The following is a 16,563-nucleotide window of genomic DNA, read 5'->3' on the forward strand; positions in this document are numbered from 1 at the left end:
CCTCTGCATGTTCCCTCACCCAAGCTGTGTTCTGACTTCTATGTGAAGTCAGTCAGGTGTGGCCACAGAAGGAAACACAGGAGAGGCTCAGGAAAACAAAGTTTATTATACTCCCAAGTCCTAGAGACTCAGGAGGCAGAGCACAGCATGCAGGGCCACATGGGAAAGCACCGGTGTCAGGCAAAAGGAAAAAGGGGCAAGAGTGAGGGGAGAGCCGAGGCTACAGCCTTTATTGAAGTCTCTGCAGGAAAAACAAGGCAGGGCAGAGTAAACAGTTTAGGATTGACTAATTTGAATAATTTCTATGGGCTCTAAACTATGGGGGAGGGTCTCTCATTGCCTAGTGCCTGGCCCTGGGATGATTAAGGCAGAGGAATATTGCCTGTTGGAGTGCACAGGCCCGATAGAGGAGGTATGGCTCTGGATTGGTTAATTTGCAAATCAAAGGCATGCTCCCCCTGAGCATGCTATCGCTAAGAATTGGCTCGCCCCAGGATGGGTAGTCTCCTCAGCCAGAAAGTTATTTCAGATATCAAAACATCATAGTATACAGAAAATTAAAAATACAAACAGCACAGGCTATTGCTACATAACAAATGACCCCAAATTTAGCAGCTTAATATAAGCATTATCTCATAGTTTCTGTGAGTCAGGATTTCAGGAATGGTTTCGCTTGGTGATTCTGTCTTGAAGTTGCAGTCAAGATGGTGGTCTACAGTGATCTGAAGACTCAGTTGGAGGAAGATCAGTTTCTAAGCCTACTCGCAGGATTATTGGTAAGAAGCTTTATTTCCTTGCTAGGGATTGAAAGGAAGATTGAGCTCCTCATCACAGGGTCCTATCCCATGGGTTGCTCCAGTGTCCTCACCACATGGCAGCAGGCTTCCCCCAAAACAGGTGAGTCAAGAGAAAAGGCAAAGAGGAAGTCATAATGCATTTTATCACCTATTTTCAGAATTCACAGTTCTTCACTTCTGCTGCATTTTATTTGCTAGAAGTGATTTACTAAGCTGCGTCCACACTCAGGGAGAAGGAAGGAGTATCAAAGAAGTAAAAACATCACAAAGTCTAACACCAACTTGATCTCCACAAAATCAGCCCAAGGGCATTTTAATAAGGGCCATGCTGTCCTAGTTTGCCCCAGATCCAATGATTCGGTCTTTTGAAGACCATGAATTTTAAACCATGAACTTCTTCCATTTATGGATTAGAGATCTAGGATTTGGGGGTGAATCGAGGTGAATCTGGTTTGGGGTCTGCACAAAGGTGAGGCTCCCAAGTCTCCCAGGGTAAGGTTTCAGAAAGCTGTGCTTTAAAGGCTAGGGGTACAATGAAAGGGCATCGAGATGGGTTGAGATATGATGGACGAGGGTGCTATCAACCCCTCGTTTGTAGAGTGGGCTTTCTCCTTAGAGCTACCCCTATAGATGAGCTATGGTGTTTATCAAACATTACCAAACATCACTGTACATAAAGGAAAAATGTAAATGAGTTCAAAGAGGAGGAAGATGATTTAAAATGTTTGAGTAAATCAACAAAGGTAGAAGATGTGGAATTAAAAATATGTGTGTGCCTTTAAAGAAAATTCGGAATAAAAAATGCGTCTGCTTAAATTCCAGTAGTGGGTCATCCTACAATATACCTGATCAGTGCTCCCCAAAACTGTTAAGGTGATCAAAAACAACAAAAGTCTGAGAAACCGTCACAGCCACAAGGAGTCTAAGGAAACATGACGACTAATTGTAATGTAGTACCCTGGATAGATTCCTGGACTAGAAAAAGACATTAGATAAAAACTAAGGTAATCTGGAGGGCCCTGGGTGGCTCAGTTGTTAAGCATCTGCCTTCGGCTCAGGGCGTGATCCTGATGTTCTGGGATCGAGCCCCACATCAGGCTCCTCTGCTGGGAGCCTGCTTCTTCCTCTCCCACTCCCCCCTGCTTGTGGTCCCTCTCTCACTGGCTGTCTCTCTCTGTCAAATAAATAAATAGAATCTTAAAAAAAAAAAACTAAGGAAATCTGAGTCAACTATGGACTTTAGTTCATAATAATGTATCAATACTGGTTCATTAATAGTAACAAATGTACCATACTAATGTAACGTGTTAATAATAAACTGGATATGAGGTGTATGAGAACTCTGTACTATCTTCTCAATTTTCCTGTAAATCTAAAAATGTTCTAAGAAAGTCTACTAAAACCAATATGTGTTTTTGCCCTATACTGACTAAAATCCTATACAGAGAGGAAAACATCTCTCTGAGCATTAGCTTATCAGTGATATGCTGTGAATATTTTTACTTTGAGCTTGAAAAGGTAACAGAAAAATTAAAAGTGACTCATCAAGTTTAAGTAAGTTCCTAATATAATTAAATTGCTCAAGTGGCAGAGTTGTGTTTCTGGGGTTTCTTTTAATTCAAATAGAGTATTACATAAAGACTCTTGTGATCAATAAAGACTGGACATCTACAAGAAACTAACTTCTAAGCTTGAGAAAATTGCTTAGAATCAGAAAAAATTGCTTTTATGAGAAATTGTGCTTGTTTATAAAACATGTTTTTTTAAAAGTTAAGTCACATCACCAATGCATGATTTTCCAACCTTTTTTCCCTTCCCAAAAGCAAGCAAGCAAGCAAACAAAACTATTGGGATCTATAGATGATTAGGATTCCCCTTTTACAAGGTAATAAGACAAATTAAAAAATCAAAGTGTTTTTAACAGTTTACTAAACATTAAGCAGAACATTGCTTTTGCCTTAAACTAAGGCTAATAGAATACTGAACCTAAGAAATCAGAAATAAGGTACTTTAAGCAGGGAATATATAGAAGTTAAAAGTAATAGATCAAAATGTAAGATATTTGGAGCCCAAAAAAGTGAAACAAAGTGGATGAGATTTAAAATAAAAGATAGAGCCAGAAGCCAATAAACTTTTTTTTTTAAGATTTTATTTATTTATGTGGCAGAGAGACAGCCAGCGAGAGAGGGAACACAAGCACGGGGAGTGGGAGAGGAAGAAGCAGGCCCCCAGCGGAGGAGCCCGATGTGGGACTCGATCCCAGAACATCAGGATCACGCCCTGAGCCGAAGGCAGACGCTTAACGACTGCGCTACCCAGGCGCCCCCAGAAGCCAATAAACTTTTGAAAATAAAAGTGAAGATTAATATTTAATGAGAGTTTAATTTATCTATTTATATATAAATATGACCATCAATGCTATTTATAAAAGCAACAAGTTGTTCAACAATAAGAAAACAATTATAATGCTTCTATAAACTGGAAAAATGTGTTGGTATTTTAAAAAAAAATCATCTTTTTGGGGTGCCTGGGTGGCCCAGTGGTTAAGTGTCTGCCTTCGGCTCAGGTCATGATCTCAGGGTCCTGGGATCGAATCCCACATTGGGCTCCTTGCTCAGCGGGGAGCCTGCATCTCCCTCTGCCTGATGCTCGCTCTGCTTGTGCCCTGTCTCTCTCTCTCAAATAAATAAATAAAATCTTAGAAAAAATATGAAATAAAACAAATAGAGTTGTTCCATCAGTGCTAATCCAAGTGTGATCTGTGAATAGGTATTTGTCCTTAAATAAAGGACATAAAGCTTATAATATAACGTGCAAAAGGCTTGGTCTGTACCAACCGTGGGGGATACTTGCTCCCCCGAGGTAGGCTGGAATGTCCTCTCACCTCTTCCCTGAGTTGGAATCACAAGGTCAAAAAGTCTCCCAGGAAGAGGTGGACCAGGTCAGCTTCAACACATTTCCTGGACATCTCAGGCAGGTATGGAATCAGAGACCAATATGCTTTTCATAGTCCTGGCAATTTTTTTAAAAGATTTTATTTATTTATTTATTTATTTATTTATTTATTTATTTATTTATTTATTTATTTGACAGAGAGAGCGAGCACAAGCAGGGGGAGCGGCAGAGGGAGAAGCAGGCTCCCCGTTGAGCAGAGAGCCCCACATGGGGCTTGATCCCAGACACTCAACTGATTGAGACACCCAGGTGCCCCCATAGTCCTTGGTATTTGATCCTACTAACCACATAGCATGGGATAAAGCAGAAGATGCTCAAATACACGGCCAGAAGATTCTCCTCTGCCTGCAGTCCAGGTATGCCCTTCACAAACCGGAAGATTGAATGGGACCACTGGAATGATGACTTAGGGGTTGTTGACTCCTCAACTTGGAGTCTTTCAGCCTCATGAAGCCAGTAGCAGAGCGCAAGCAGAGGGACTTTAAAATATGCCCTGGGATGGGTGTGCACACGGTTGTTACAGCTATGGTAGTTGAAGCCAGAAATGTATTTACCGGATTTGGGGTGGTTATAATCTAATATTAATAGTATAATGCTTCTGACACTTTCTCAAAGATGTTTCAATTCCAGGTGAATAAATATTAGCTATAAAGTTTTGCTAAATCTTTTGTAGTGAATTTGAGACTCCTCTGCTGAACTGTGGCATTTGGGGATTGGTGCCCGTTTCCTTAGTGAGAGAAGTGCTCTCCTGGTAGGTCACCCCTGCCAAGAGCCGTGTTTCCTGTTGTATAGTTCAGTGTTGTTACATGAGAAACAACTGGGTGATGAATGTATTGCCTTATCAAACTGTACTGACTTTGTGACGTCTTATTTTTTTAAAAAAAGATTGATTTATTTGAGAGAGAGAGAGAGAGAGAGAGCAGGGGGAGACACAGAGGGAGAGGGAAAGAGAGAGTCCCAAGCAGACTCCCTGCTAAGTGCGGAGCCTGACATGGGGCTCAATCTCAAGACCCTGAGATCATGACCTGAGCCAAAACCAGGAGTTGGAAACTTAACCAACTGAGCCACCCAGGCGCCCTTACTTTGTGAGGTTTTAAATGGCTTTGGCATGAAAAGGTTAACTGTGGATCATAAACAATGAAGGCTTTTCAGCAGAACAACCTTTTCTTATGTGGAAATTATAGGTACTAATAATTAACTATTTATCTTGGTGTTTAATATCATTTTTTCCTTCCTTCCTCTAGTAAAAACTGATGGGCTCAATGGCTCTTATGTGAGGAATTGAGGAATTTCATGTTAGAAATCAAGGACTCAGAAAGGGAGGCAGTATGATGTTGGCTAGAGAGTGTGTTGGTCAGCAATCTTGGATTGCAGGAGATATAAACCTCACTCAAACCAGCTTAAGCCAAAAAGGAAAGCCATCAGTTTGCACAACTGTCAGCTTCCAGTCCACAGTGACAAAAATCAAGATTGGCATGGTTAGATCAAGCACAGTCATTTGTAATTTGTCTCTCTATATCTCTCAACCCTCTCTCTTCTTTGCTGGTAGTTTCTGCAAGAGTTTTGACAAATTGAGACTGAGTGGATTAGATCACATGTGGACTCCTGAACTGTGGACTGTTCTGACTAGCCAGGCCTAGATCCTGTGTGCTCCCCTGGTTTTCACATTCAGGCAGTTGTGACGTGTAAGTCCTCTGAATGTCCTTGTCTTGATCCTGTAATTCAGGGATCATGCTTCTGTTAGAGGACGTCACCAGACTGCATGGATCAAGGCCTCAGGGGGGTGGTTGGGATTCACAGGCACCCTGTGCCCATCTGGAGCATAGCTTGCTGCAGACCCTGCTCCCGGGAGTGCTCACCCTTTGGCTGCTACCCCAAAGGAGCCTGAAGGCAGGAGTGGGGGACAGGACAGAACTGCTCGCCCTAGGAGGAGTTGATATCTGATCCCAATGTGGCAGATATGAGGAGCACTAGAAAAGTCCTCCTTGCTCCAAAGGGAGCTCCCCATCTGCTGGCTGATGCCTGAAATTCCACCGTCTTGCATTTGCTTTTAGCTCTTGTTAAGATACAAATATCCTTGAGAATGGAAAAACTTTAAGTTTCTATCAGGCATTCTTGGCAGGCCTGGGGCATTCACAGTGGGGAAACAAACTGAGCAAGAGGATGGAGATAGAAACAAGATTTCTGTGTGCTGGGGGCGCCTGGTTGGCATAGCAGTTAAGCGTCTGCCTTCAGCTCAGGGCGTGATCCCGGCGTTCTGGGATCAAGCCCCACATCAGGCTCCTCTGCTGGGAGCCTGCTTCTTCCACTCCCACTCCCCGTGCTTGTGTTCCCTCTCTCGCTGGCTGTCTCTATCTCTGTCAAATAAATAAATAAAATCTTAAAAAAAAAAAAAAGATTTCTGTGTGCTGGTGGTTTTCTTTTTCCAGTGCCTGCCACATACCAGGCCGCTACAGATGGGTTCCCTTTCCTCTGTTCCGCAAGTCACTGTTTTAAATTATGATAAAATATATACAATACAAAATTTACCATTTTCACCATTTTTAAGTGTGCAGTTCAGTGGCTTAAGTACATTTACGTTGTTGTGCAACCATCACCACCATCCATCTCCAGAGCTTTTTCGTCTTCCCAAATTGACACTGTATCCATTAAATAATAGGGTCACCATTTCCCCCCCTCACCCTAGCACCTGGTAATCATGATTCTACTTTCTGTGTCTCTGAATTCGACTACTGCACGTACTTGCTAGAAGTGAATCATCAGTATGTTTCCTTCACTTATCGTGCCTTCCAGCTTCATCTGTGTGTAACATGCATCAGAGTTTCATTCCTTTTTATTTATTTTTATTTTATTTTTTTTAAAGATTTTATTTATTTATGTGACACAGAGACAGCTAGCGAGAGAGGGAACACAAGCAGGGGGAGTGGGAGAGGAAGAAGCAGGCTCATAGCGGAGGAGCCCGATGTGGGACTCGATCCCAGAATGCCGGGATCACGCCCTGAGCCGAAGGCAGACGCTTAACCGCTGTGCCACCCAGGCGCCTGATTCCTTTTTAAAGCTGAATAATATATCCCAACTTGGGTTGTTTCTACCTTTTGACTATTGTGAATAGTGCTACTGTGAACATGGGTGTACAAATATCTGTTCCAGTCCCTGCTTCACTTCTCTTGCGTATACACCCAGAACTGAAATTGCTGGATTGTATGGAACTCTATATTTAATTTTTTAAAATATTTTTAATTTAAATTAATTTAATTGACATATAATATTTATTTGTTTCAGAGGTACAGTCTGTGATTCATCAGTCTTATATAATACCCAGTGCTCATTACAACACATATCCTCCCCAATGTCCATCACCCAGTTACCTGATCCCCCCAACCCCCTTCCCTCCAGCAACCCTCAGTTTGTTTCCTAAGGTTAAGAGTCTCTGATGGTTTGTCTCCCTCTCTGGTTTCATCTTGTTTCGTTTTTTCCTCTCTTCCCCTATGATCCTGCCTTGTTTCTTAAATTCCACATATCAGTGAAATCATATGATAATTGTCTTTCTCTGATTGATTTATTTCACTTAACATAACACCCTCTAGTTCCATCCACATCATTGCAAATGGCAAGATTTCATTTTTTCATGGCTACGTAATATTTCATCGCATATATACACCACATCTTCTTTATCCATTCATCTGTCAATGGGCATCTGGGCTCTTTCCATCATTTGGCTATTGTGGACATTGCAGCTATAAACACTGGGGTGCAGGTGCCCTTTTGGGTCACTACATTTGTATCTTTGGGGTAAATACCCAGTATTGCCATTGCTGGGTTTTGGTAGCTCTATTTTCAACTTTTTGAGGAACCTCCATACTGTTTTCCATAGTGGCTACACCATTTTACATTCTCACCAACAATGCACATGGGTTCCAATTTCTCCACATTCTAACACTTATTTTCTCTTCTTTTCTTTTTTTTTTTTTTTAAATAATGGCTTTATTAATGCGTATGAAGTCGTTATCCCATTGTAGTTTTGATTTGCTCCTTAATGATTAGTGATGTTGAGCATCTTTTCATGTGTTTATTGTCCATTTGTGTATCTTCTTTGGAGAAATGTCTATGCATTGCCCATTTTTGAATTGGATTGTTTTTTATTGTTGAATTGTAGGAGTTCTTTATTTATTCTGGATATTAATCCATTATTAGATATGTGATTTGGACATACTTTCTCATCACTGAGTATGATGTTAGCTGTGGGGTTTCTTTTTATGGCCTTTATTATGTTGGGATAGTTTCCTTCTATTCCTAGTTTATTTAATGTTTTTCATCATAGAAAGGATATTAAATTATGTCAAATGCCTTTCCTGAGTCAATTGAGATGATTATGTATTTTTCTCCTCTTCATTCTGTTGATGTGGTATATTACATTGATTTTTGTATGTTCAACCATCCTTGCATTTGTGAAGTAAATTCTACTTTGTCATGGTATATAATCCTTTTAATATGCTGCTAAATTCAGTTCGCTAGTACTTTGTTGAGGATTTTTGCCTCAGTATTCATAAGGGATATCAATCCTTTAGGTTTCTTTTTTTTGTAGTGTCTTTGGTTTCGGTATCGGGGTCATGCTAGCCTCATAGAGTGAGTTATGATATGTTCCCTTTTCTTCAATTGTTTGGAAGAGTTTGAAAATGATTGGTTAGCTCTTCTTTATATGTTCGATAGAATTCCTCAGTGAGGGGTGCCTGGGTGGTTCAATAGTTAAGCGTCTGCCTTTGGCTCAGGGAGTGATCCCAGGGTCCTGGGATCGAACCCCACATCGGGCTCCCTGCTCCACTGGGAAGCCTGCTTCTCCCTCTCCCACTCCCCCTGCTTGTGTTTCCTCTCTCGCTGGCTGTCTCTATCTCTGTCAAATAAATAATTAAAATCTTAAAAAAAAAAAAAAAGAATTCCTCAGTGAAACCATCTGGTCCGGGGGTTTTCTTTTGTTTGGAGGTTCTGGTCATTGATTCAGTCTCCTTCTTATAGTTCTTTTTTTTTTTTTTTTAAAGATTATATTTATTTATTTGACAGAAATAGAGACAGCCAGCGAGAGAGGGAACACAGCAGAGGGAGTGGGAGAGGAAGAAGCAGGCTCATAGCGGAGGAGCCCGATGTGAGGCTCGATCCCACAACGCCAGGATCACGCCCTGAGCCGAAGGCAGACGCTTAACCGCTGTGCCACCCAGGCGCCCCTCCTTCTTATAGTTCTATTCAGATTTCCTATGTCTTCATGATTCTGTTTTGATAGGTTTTGTGTTTCTGGGAATTTTTCCATGTCATCTGGGTTATTCAATTTGTCAGCATACAATTGTTCATAGTACTCTCTTTGGATATTTTTAATTTCTGTAGAATCGGTTGTAATTTCCCACCATGTATAATTTTTAAGCACACACCTGCATGCAAAGTGTACTTTGTTAGGCTCTGGAACCCATGAATATCATGGCCTCACAGACTTACAGTCCAGCGCACTTAAAATGTGATTTAGGGACAAAGTCGAATAACCTTCCACTTTTCAGAATTATGTTAAACATATATATATTTTGAGATATTGATTCATAAGTCACATTCAATGAAGGAAAGCCCTTATGATAGTCTTGTGAGCCCTTACTTGTTGTTAAAAGTCTCTGGTCTCAGACTATATCTGGCAAACAGTCTTGGAGACAGGACCAAATAGCAGCAGGTGCATTCCAGTCCAGCACTCCAAATGACACATACTTAAATTCAGGGCGGGGATGGGGCCCCTTTTCCCTTTCTATTCAGTATAATATCCACACAGTAGATGACACAAGGCACAGTAATCTTGAGGATACAGTTTGATGGGTTTTTACATATGTCTAGACCTGTGTAACCAACAGTAGATCTAAAATATTCCCATCTGCCAGAAAAATCCTTTATGTGTACATGAGACATGGAAGATTTGGGCTCTTAAAGCCTCAGTCTGGCAGCAGTGTAGAGTAAGGAGAGTGAGATGGGCTCTGAGTCTGCATCTGGGAGCCTTGCTGGAGGAGGCATCTATGAATTCTGCTCACTCTACTAGGAGTGGCTCCAATGGTCACGTGTTCTAAAAAATTAGTCATGGCCTGAGCCCTCCAACAAGCTCTACCTGTGCTACCAAAAACACCATACACATGCACATCACACCTGCTACACAGACCCATCCATTCAACATTCATGGGATTTGCAGGTCCTGACTTGGTGGAGTATCCGAAGATTAAAAAGCCACAGTCCTTGCGCTTCTGAAGGAGAGCCAGTGTTGCTATAGCTCACAGACCCCCAGAACTCATTTTCCAATTTTTTTAGATGTGGTTGACCGCAGCTGCCATATTCCTTTGTATCTTTCTTTGCTTCTCAGAAAACTCTAGCTCTTCCCTCCCCCTTCTTGTCATGGGCATCACTCACTCACCTGAAATTAGGTTGGCGGTGAGGTCATCTTGACTGATCATCTTGCTCTGCTCCTGCTTCTTCAGCCACAGCTGCTAGAGCTGCCAGCTTGCTTATTTGTCCAGAAAGTGGGTCCAGTGATGTGGTATTAGATGGATATCAGCTATTTAGCCTGGAGAGCATCCATTAGGGGGTAAGTTGATTACTATAGAGAGGGATTTTATAAGGAGGAAGTGGGACTGATTGTTCATTGTCTGCAAAAGAAGCAGTAAAGAAACAGGCTCAGGTTAAGAGAGGAAAGCTGGCATTTGGAGAGCAGGAAGAAAATCCTTGGTGAGAGAGTGCCAGTATGGTGCCACATGGCCTCCACCCCAGCCCTCTGAGAGGGGAGGACAGCAAGGCGGCAGCCCGGAGGAGTTTCTTAGTTCTCCTAACTCCAGGTGACAGGCAGGCCTGGGCTGGCACTCTTGTCCTTCTAACTGAACCGTTCCATGCTTCTATGATGTCACTGAAGAGAGAAGAATGGGGAGCTGGGCTTGGCTCCAGCTGCTCCAATTCCTCTCCTCTGGATTCTGATAGTTTTTGGGGTGAGGGGAGATGAGCTGAGTGATCACACGTGTCCCAGCTCAGTCTCCCCTCTAACCACCTCAGCCCCCACCACATTTATGGAGAGAAATTAGCCAGTGTGAGTCAACTTCACCGAAACAAGCACAGCATCTTTTATGAAGCTGATCAAAAGAACAACAATGAAAATAGCCTTTTATTCTTCTGTTTCTAGAAAACTTAAAGAACAAGAGAACTACATTCAAACTAATCTGGAAAAGAATATTTGTACAATCTGTGATTGTGAGAGTGGACGAGTCTTCTAGCTAACCCTATGAGCTTTGAAACCACAGCAATCACTTTCTTCATCCTCCTTCTAATTTGCTTCATTTGCATCCTCCTTTTATTGGTGGTTTTTTTATATAAATGGTATAAATCCATGCTGGTAAATTGGGATCAGATTTCAAGTCACACTAGCAAATGTATCTAGAAATAATATAAATCAATTTAAAATAGAGCAAATAATGCTATAGCTATTATTTACTTTTTCCGTCTCAGAATTTTAGAAATTCTAATTTCCTGTTTAAAAGTGAAGTTCCATGCCAAGTAAATCAAGACCATTCTTCTTCTGAATTTTTTGCTTATTCGTTTTCAGTTTCCAAAGCAGGAAAGATGAAGAGAGAGAAAAAAGTCCTTGTACAGATGCTAATGGAGGTGAAGATTGTTTGGCTGCTAATGCGGAGACAAATAATCCAAGAGACCAAGAAAAGTAAGTCTGTCTCATAGAATGCAATAGAAATCCATTCTGGGGTATGATAATGGTGGCTGACATGCATGAATTTTAAAAATCCTGCTAATTACCTAGGACCGTCCTGACACAAATCACGGACTTGAACGCACCCATGAGGCCTGGCATTCTTGTCCAGAGACGGAGTAAAGAAGAGGTGGTCACACCCTTAGAAAACAAAGAGAACATAGAAGAGGGGGAGGACAAAGTGAAAGAGAAGCAAGAGCCTAAGGAAACTGGAGGAAATGGTGAAGAGGTGATGCCCTTTTCTCCTCTCAAGGACCAGGTCAGAATTTGTTTGATTGAAAAGGTGGTAAATTATTTGGCTAGGAACAATGAGATGGTCTTGCCTGAACCTTAAGTTTATACTCGGAAGGAGCACAATGTCTACAGTCATCTAAACCTTCTTCTTAGTTCATCAGTTCATGTTATTAAGCCAGTCATGTATGCCAAATCTAGACACTTGCTCATTCTTCACTCTTACATTTGTGTTGTTCTTAATAATTCCCCTTCATTTTGCTTTTCTCAGAATCCTAGGATCTTAGAGCTGGTGGAGTCCTTGGAGATCATCTAGGGATCCAGCCCTCTCATGTTACAAATGAGAAAATGAGATGAATTGTTCAAGGTCATTCTTCCACCGCGGCCAAGCTCGGACCAGAGCCCATGTCCCTGTTCTGGTTCCAGGCTATACAACAGCACACAAACATTGCCTGGGCCTTCTTGAGCTCCCTGTCGGGACTCTCTGATAGGAACAGTTCACATCTTCCCTCAACACAAGGCCCATGCCCAGAGGCAGAACAATGGTTCGGGGGGCTCTTTTCTAACCATAGAGATATGAAAATGAGATCATGATGGATTATCACTGCTTTCCTGTATCATTTACAAACACTTCTGTTTCTCACTAACAATGTTTCTATATTTAATTTAAAATATAAACTAAATTAAAAATACAACATTTTTTAAAGTAGGACATGTTGCCTTCATAAATCGATCATTTATACTGTTTGTTCCATTCTCTTGCAGGATGAGGATTTGCAAAAACCACCCATACCTCTCACCAGAACTCCTTCAGCTGTTGAAAACCACAAAAGACCTTTAAAAGGAGTGACATTTTCTAGGGAGGTAATTGTTGTGGACCTTGGGAAGGAATACCCGACACCTCGAAGCTATACTCGAGAGCATAAAGAAAGAAAATGAGCTCAAAAAAAAGCTGAGAGTGAAAGAAATGTAAGCTTAGACTAACAGTGAAATGACTGGGGGTACAAGATCATGTTGAAACAGCAAAATATGGGGAATTAAGCAAATACAAATAGTATTTTACCTTTGTGCACAAAGAAGTGGGCTACATGCAAAATTCTGTAAGTAAAATACCCGGAGCTTGAATATAGTTTTTTTAAAACTCAAATCTGAGTTCAAGAAATTGATTGTATTAAGTGTCCTTAAAACACTACCTACTCAAACACTGTTCTAACATGTGAATAAAGTTATTTGTGTTTGTGCAGATGTCTGTTAGGTAAATCGTATTTAAGGGGAACTTTGGAAATAGCACGTTTCTTTTAATTCATGTTTTTAAATTTAAATTAATTAATTAACATATAATGTATTATTAGTTTCAGAGGTAAAGGTCCGTGGTTCATCAGTCTTGTATAACCCAGTGCTCATTACATCACGTGTCCTCCTTACTGTCCATCACCTAGTTACCCCAGCCCCATCCATCCCCCCCCCCAGCAACTCTCAATTTGTTTCCTATGAAAAAGGGTCTCTTACGGTTTGTCTCCCTCTCTGATTTTGTCTTGTTTTATTTTTCCTCTCTTCCCCTATGATCCTCTGTTTTGTTTCTTAAATTCCACGTATCAGTGAAGTCATATAATAATTGTCTTTCTCTGATTGACTTATTTTGCTTAGCATAATACCCTCTAGTTCCATCCACGTCATTGCAAATGACAAGATTTCATTTTTTGATGGCTGAGTAGTATTCCATTGTATATATATTCCACATCTTCTTTATCCATTCATCTGTTGATGGACATCTGGGCTTTTCCATAGTTTGGCTATTGTGGACATTGCTGCTATAAACATTGGGGTGCAGGTGCCCCTTTGGATCACTACATTTGTATCCTTGGGGTAAATACCTAGTAGTGCAATTGCTGGGTTGTAGGGTAGCTCTATTTTCAACTTTCTGAGGAACCTTCGTACCATTTTCCAGAGTGGCTGTACCAGCTTGCATTCCCACCAACAGTGTAGGAGTGTTCCCCTTTCTCCACATCCTCACTAACATCTGTCATTTCCTGACTTGTTCATTTTAGCCATTCTGACTGGTGTGAAGTGGTATCTCATTGTGGTTTTGGGTTTTGATTTGTGTTTCCCTGATGCCGAGTGATGTTAAGCATTTTTTCATGTGTCTGTTAGCCATTTATATATCTTCTTTGGAGAAATGGCTGTTCCTGTCTTCTGCCCATTTCTTGATTGGATTATTTGTTCCTTGGGTATTGAGTTTGAAAAGTTCTTTATACATTTTGGATACTAACCCTTTATCTGATATGTCATTTGCAAATAAATTCTCCCATTCTGTCAGTTGTCTTTTGGTTTTATCGACTCTTTCCTTTGCTGTACAAAAGCTTTTTATCTTGATGAAACCCCAATAGTTCATTTTTGCCTTTGTTTCCCTTGCGTTTGGAGACATGTCTAGCAAAAAGTTGCTGTGGCTGAGGTCACAGAGGTTACTGCCTGTGTTCTCCTCCAGTATTTCGATGGATTCCTTTCTCGCATTTAGGTCTTTCATCCATTTTGAGTCTATTTTTGTGTATGGTGTAAGAAAATGGTCCATTTTCATTCTTCTCCATGTGGCTGTCCCATATTCCCAACACCATTTGTTGAAGAGACTGTTTTTTTTCCATTGGATATTCTTTCCTGTTTTGTTGAAGATTAGTTGACCATACAGTTGAGGGTCCATTTCTGGGTTCTCTATTCTATTCCATTGATCTGTGTGTCTATTTTTGTGCCAGTACCGTACTATCTTGATGATTACAGCTTTGTAATAGAGTTTGAAGTCTGAAATTGTGATGCCTCCGGCTTTGGTTTTCTTTTTCAACATTCCTTTGGCTATTCGAGGTCTTTTCTGGTTTCATACAAATTTTAGGATTATTTGTTCCAGCTCTGTAAAAAATGTTGACGGTATTTTTTTTTTAAGATTTTATTTATTTATTTGACAGAGAGAGACACAGCCAGCGAGAGAGGAAACACAATCAGGGGGAGTGGGAGAGGAAGAAGCAGGCTCCCAGTGGAGCAGGGAGCCCGATGCGGGGCTTGATCCCAGGGTCCTGGGGTCAAGCCCTGGGCTAAAGGCAGACGCTTAATGACTGAGCCACCCAGGTGCCCCTGTTGATGGTATTTTGATAGCCATTGGATTGAATGTGTAGAAGCATGTTCTGGGAAGCATAGATATTTTAACAATATTTGTTCCTCCAATCCATGAGCATGGAACGTTTTGCCATTTCTTTGTGTCTCCCTCACTTTCTTTCCTGAATGTTCTATAGTTTTCAGAGTACAGATCCTTCACCTCTTTGGCTAGGTTTATTCCTAGGTATCTTATGGTTTTTGGTATAATTGTAAATAAGATCAACTCCTTAATTTCTCTTCTATCTCATTGTTAGTGTATAGAAATGCAACTGATTTCTGTGCACTGATTTTATGTCCTGCCACGTTGCTGATTTCCATATGAGTTCTAGCAATTTTGGGGTGGAGTCTTCTGGGTTTTCCACATAGAGGATCATGTCATCTGCGAAGAGTGAGAGTTTGACTTCTTCTTTGCCTATTTGGATGCCTTTTATTTCTTTTTATTTTCTGATTGCTGAGGCTAGGACTTCTAGTACTGTGTTGAACAACAGCGGTGAGAGTGGACATCCCTGTCGTGTTCCTGACCTTAGGGAAAAAGCTCTCAGTTTTTCCTCATTGAGAATGATATTCGCTGTGGGCTTTTCATATGTGGCTTTTATGATATTGAGTTATGTACCCTCTATGCCTACACTGTGGAGAGTTTTAATCAAGAAAGGATGCTGTATTTTGTCACGTGCTTTTTCTGCATCTATTGAGAGGATCATATGGTTCTTATCCTTTCTTTTATTAATGTGGTGTGTCACGTTGATTGATTTGCAGATGTTGAACCACCCCTTCAGCCCAGGAATAAATCCCACTTGGTGGGATATATTCATGGTGAATAATCCTTTTAATGTACTGTTGGATCCTATTGGCTAGTATCTTGGTGAGAATTTTTGCATCCATGTTCGTTCGGGATATTGGTCTGTAATTCTCCTTTTTAGTGGGGTCTTTGTCTGGTTTGAGGATCAAGGTAATGCTGGCCTCATAGAATGAGTTTGGAAGTTTTCCTTCCTTTTTTATTTTTGGAACAGTTTCAGAAGAATAGGTATTCATTCTTCTTTAGATGTTTGGTAGAATCCCTCTGGGAAGCCATCTGGCCCTGGATTTTTGTTTTTTGGGAAGTTTTTGATTACTGATTCCATTTCTTTGCTGGTTATTGGTATGTTCAGATTTTCTATTTCTTTTAGTTTCAGTTTTTTTTTTTTTTTAAAGATTTTATTATTTATTTATTTGACAGAGAGAGAGAGACAGCCAGCGAGAGAGGGAACACAAGCAGGGGGAGTGGGAGAGGAAGAAGCAGGCTCCCAGCGGAGGAGCCTGATGTGGGGCTCGATCCCAGAACGCCGGGATCACGCCCTGAGCTGAAGGCAGACGCTTAACGACTGAGCCACCCAGGCGCCCCTAGTTTCAGTTTTGGTAGTTTATATGTTTCTAGGAATTTATCCATTTCTTCCAAATTACCTAATTTTTTGGCATATAATTGCTCATAATATTCTCTAATAATTGTATTTCTTTGGTGTTGGTTGTGATCTCTCCTCTTCCATTCATGATTTTATTAATTTGGGTCTTTTTTCTTTTTGGTAAGTCTGGCTAGGGGTTTATCAATCTTGTTAATTCTTTCAAAGAACCAGCTCCTAGTTTTATTGACCTGTTCCCTGTTTTTTTTTTTTTTTTCTATATCATTGATTTCTGCTC

The 16,563-nt window shown here is 40.9% G+C and overlaps 1 protein-coding gene across 1 annotated transcript; it reads left to right on the forward strand.

Moving 5' to 3' along the window:
- Positions 1 to 11,037: 11,037 nt before the first annotated feature.
- On the forward strand, positions 11,038 to 12,687 carry CUNH2orf74 (chromosome unknown C2orf74 homolog). Its single transcript, XM_026516822.2, has 4 exons — positions 11,038 to 11,132; positions 11,359 to 11,472; positions 11,569 to 11,746; positions 12,514 to 12,687. The coding sequence occupies exons 1-4, from the start codon at positions 11,038 to 11,040 to the stop codon at positions 12,685 to 12,687; spliced, it is 561 nt and encodes a 186-aa protein (XP_026372607.2).
- The last annotated feature ends 3,876 nt before the right edge of the window (positions 12,688 to 16,563 follow it).

This window comes from Ursus arctos, unplaced genomic scaffold (assembly GCF_023065955.2).
Source record: "Ursus arctos isolate Adak ecotype North America unplaced genomic scaffold, UrsArc2.0 scaffold_8, whole genome shotgun sequence".
In the NCBI taxonomy this organism is placed as follows: Eukaryota; Metazoa; Chordata; class Mammalia; order Carnivora; family Ursidae; genus Ursus; species Ursus arctos.

Coding starts and splice junctions, on each gene's coding strand:
- CUNH2orf74 (XM_026516822.2), top strand. CDS start 11,038: ATGAGCTTTGAAACCACAGCAATCACTTTCTTCATCCTCCTTCTAATT. Junction 11,133..11,358: donor GTGGTTTTTTTATATAAATG/GTATAAATCCAT, acceptor ATTCGTTTTCAG/TTTCCAAAGCAGGAAAGATG. Junction 11,473..11,568: donor AATCCAAGAGACCAAGAAAA/GTAAGTCTGTCT, acceptor CTAATTACCTAG/GACCGTCCTGACACAAATCA.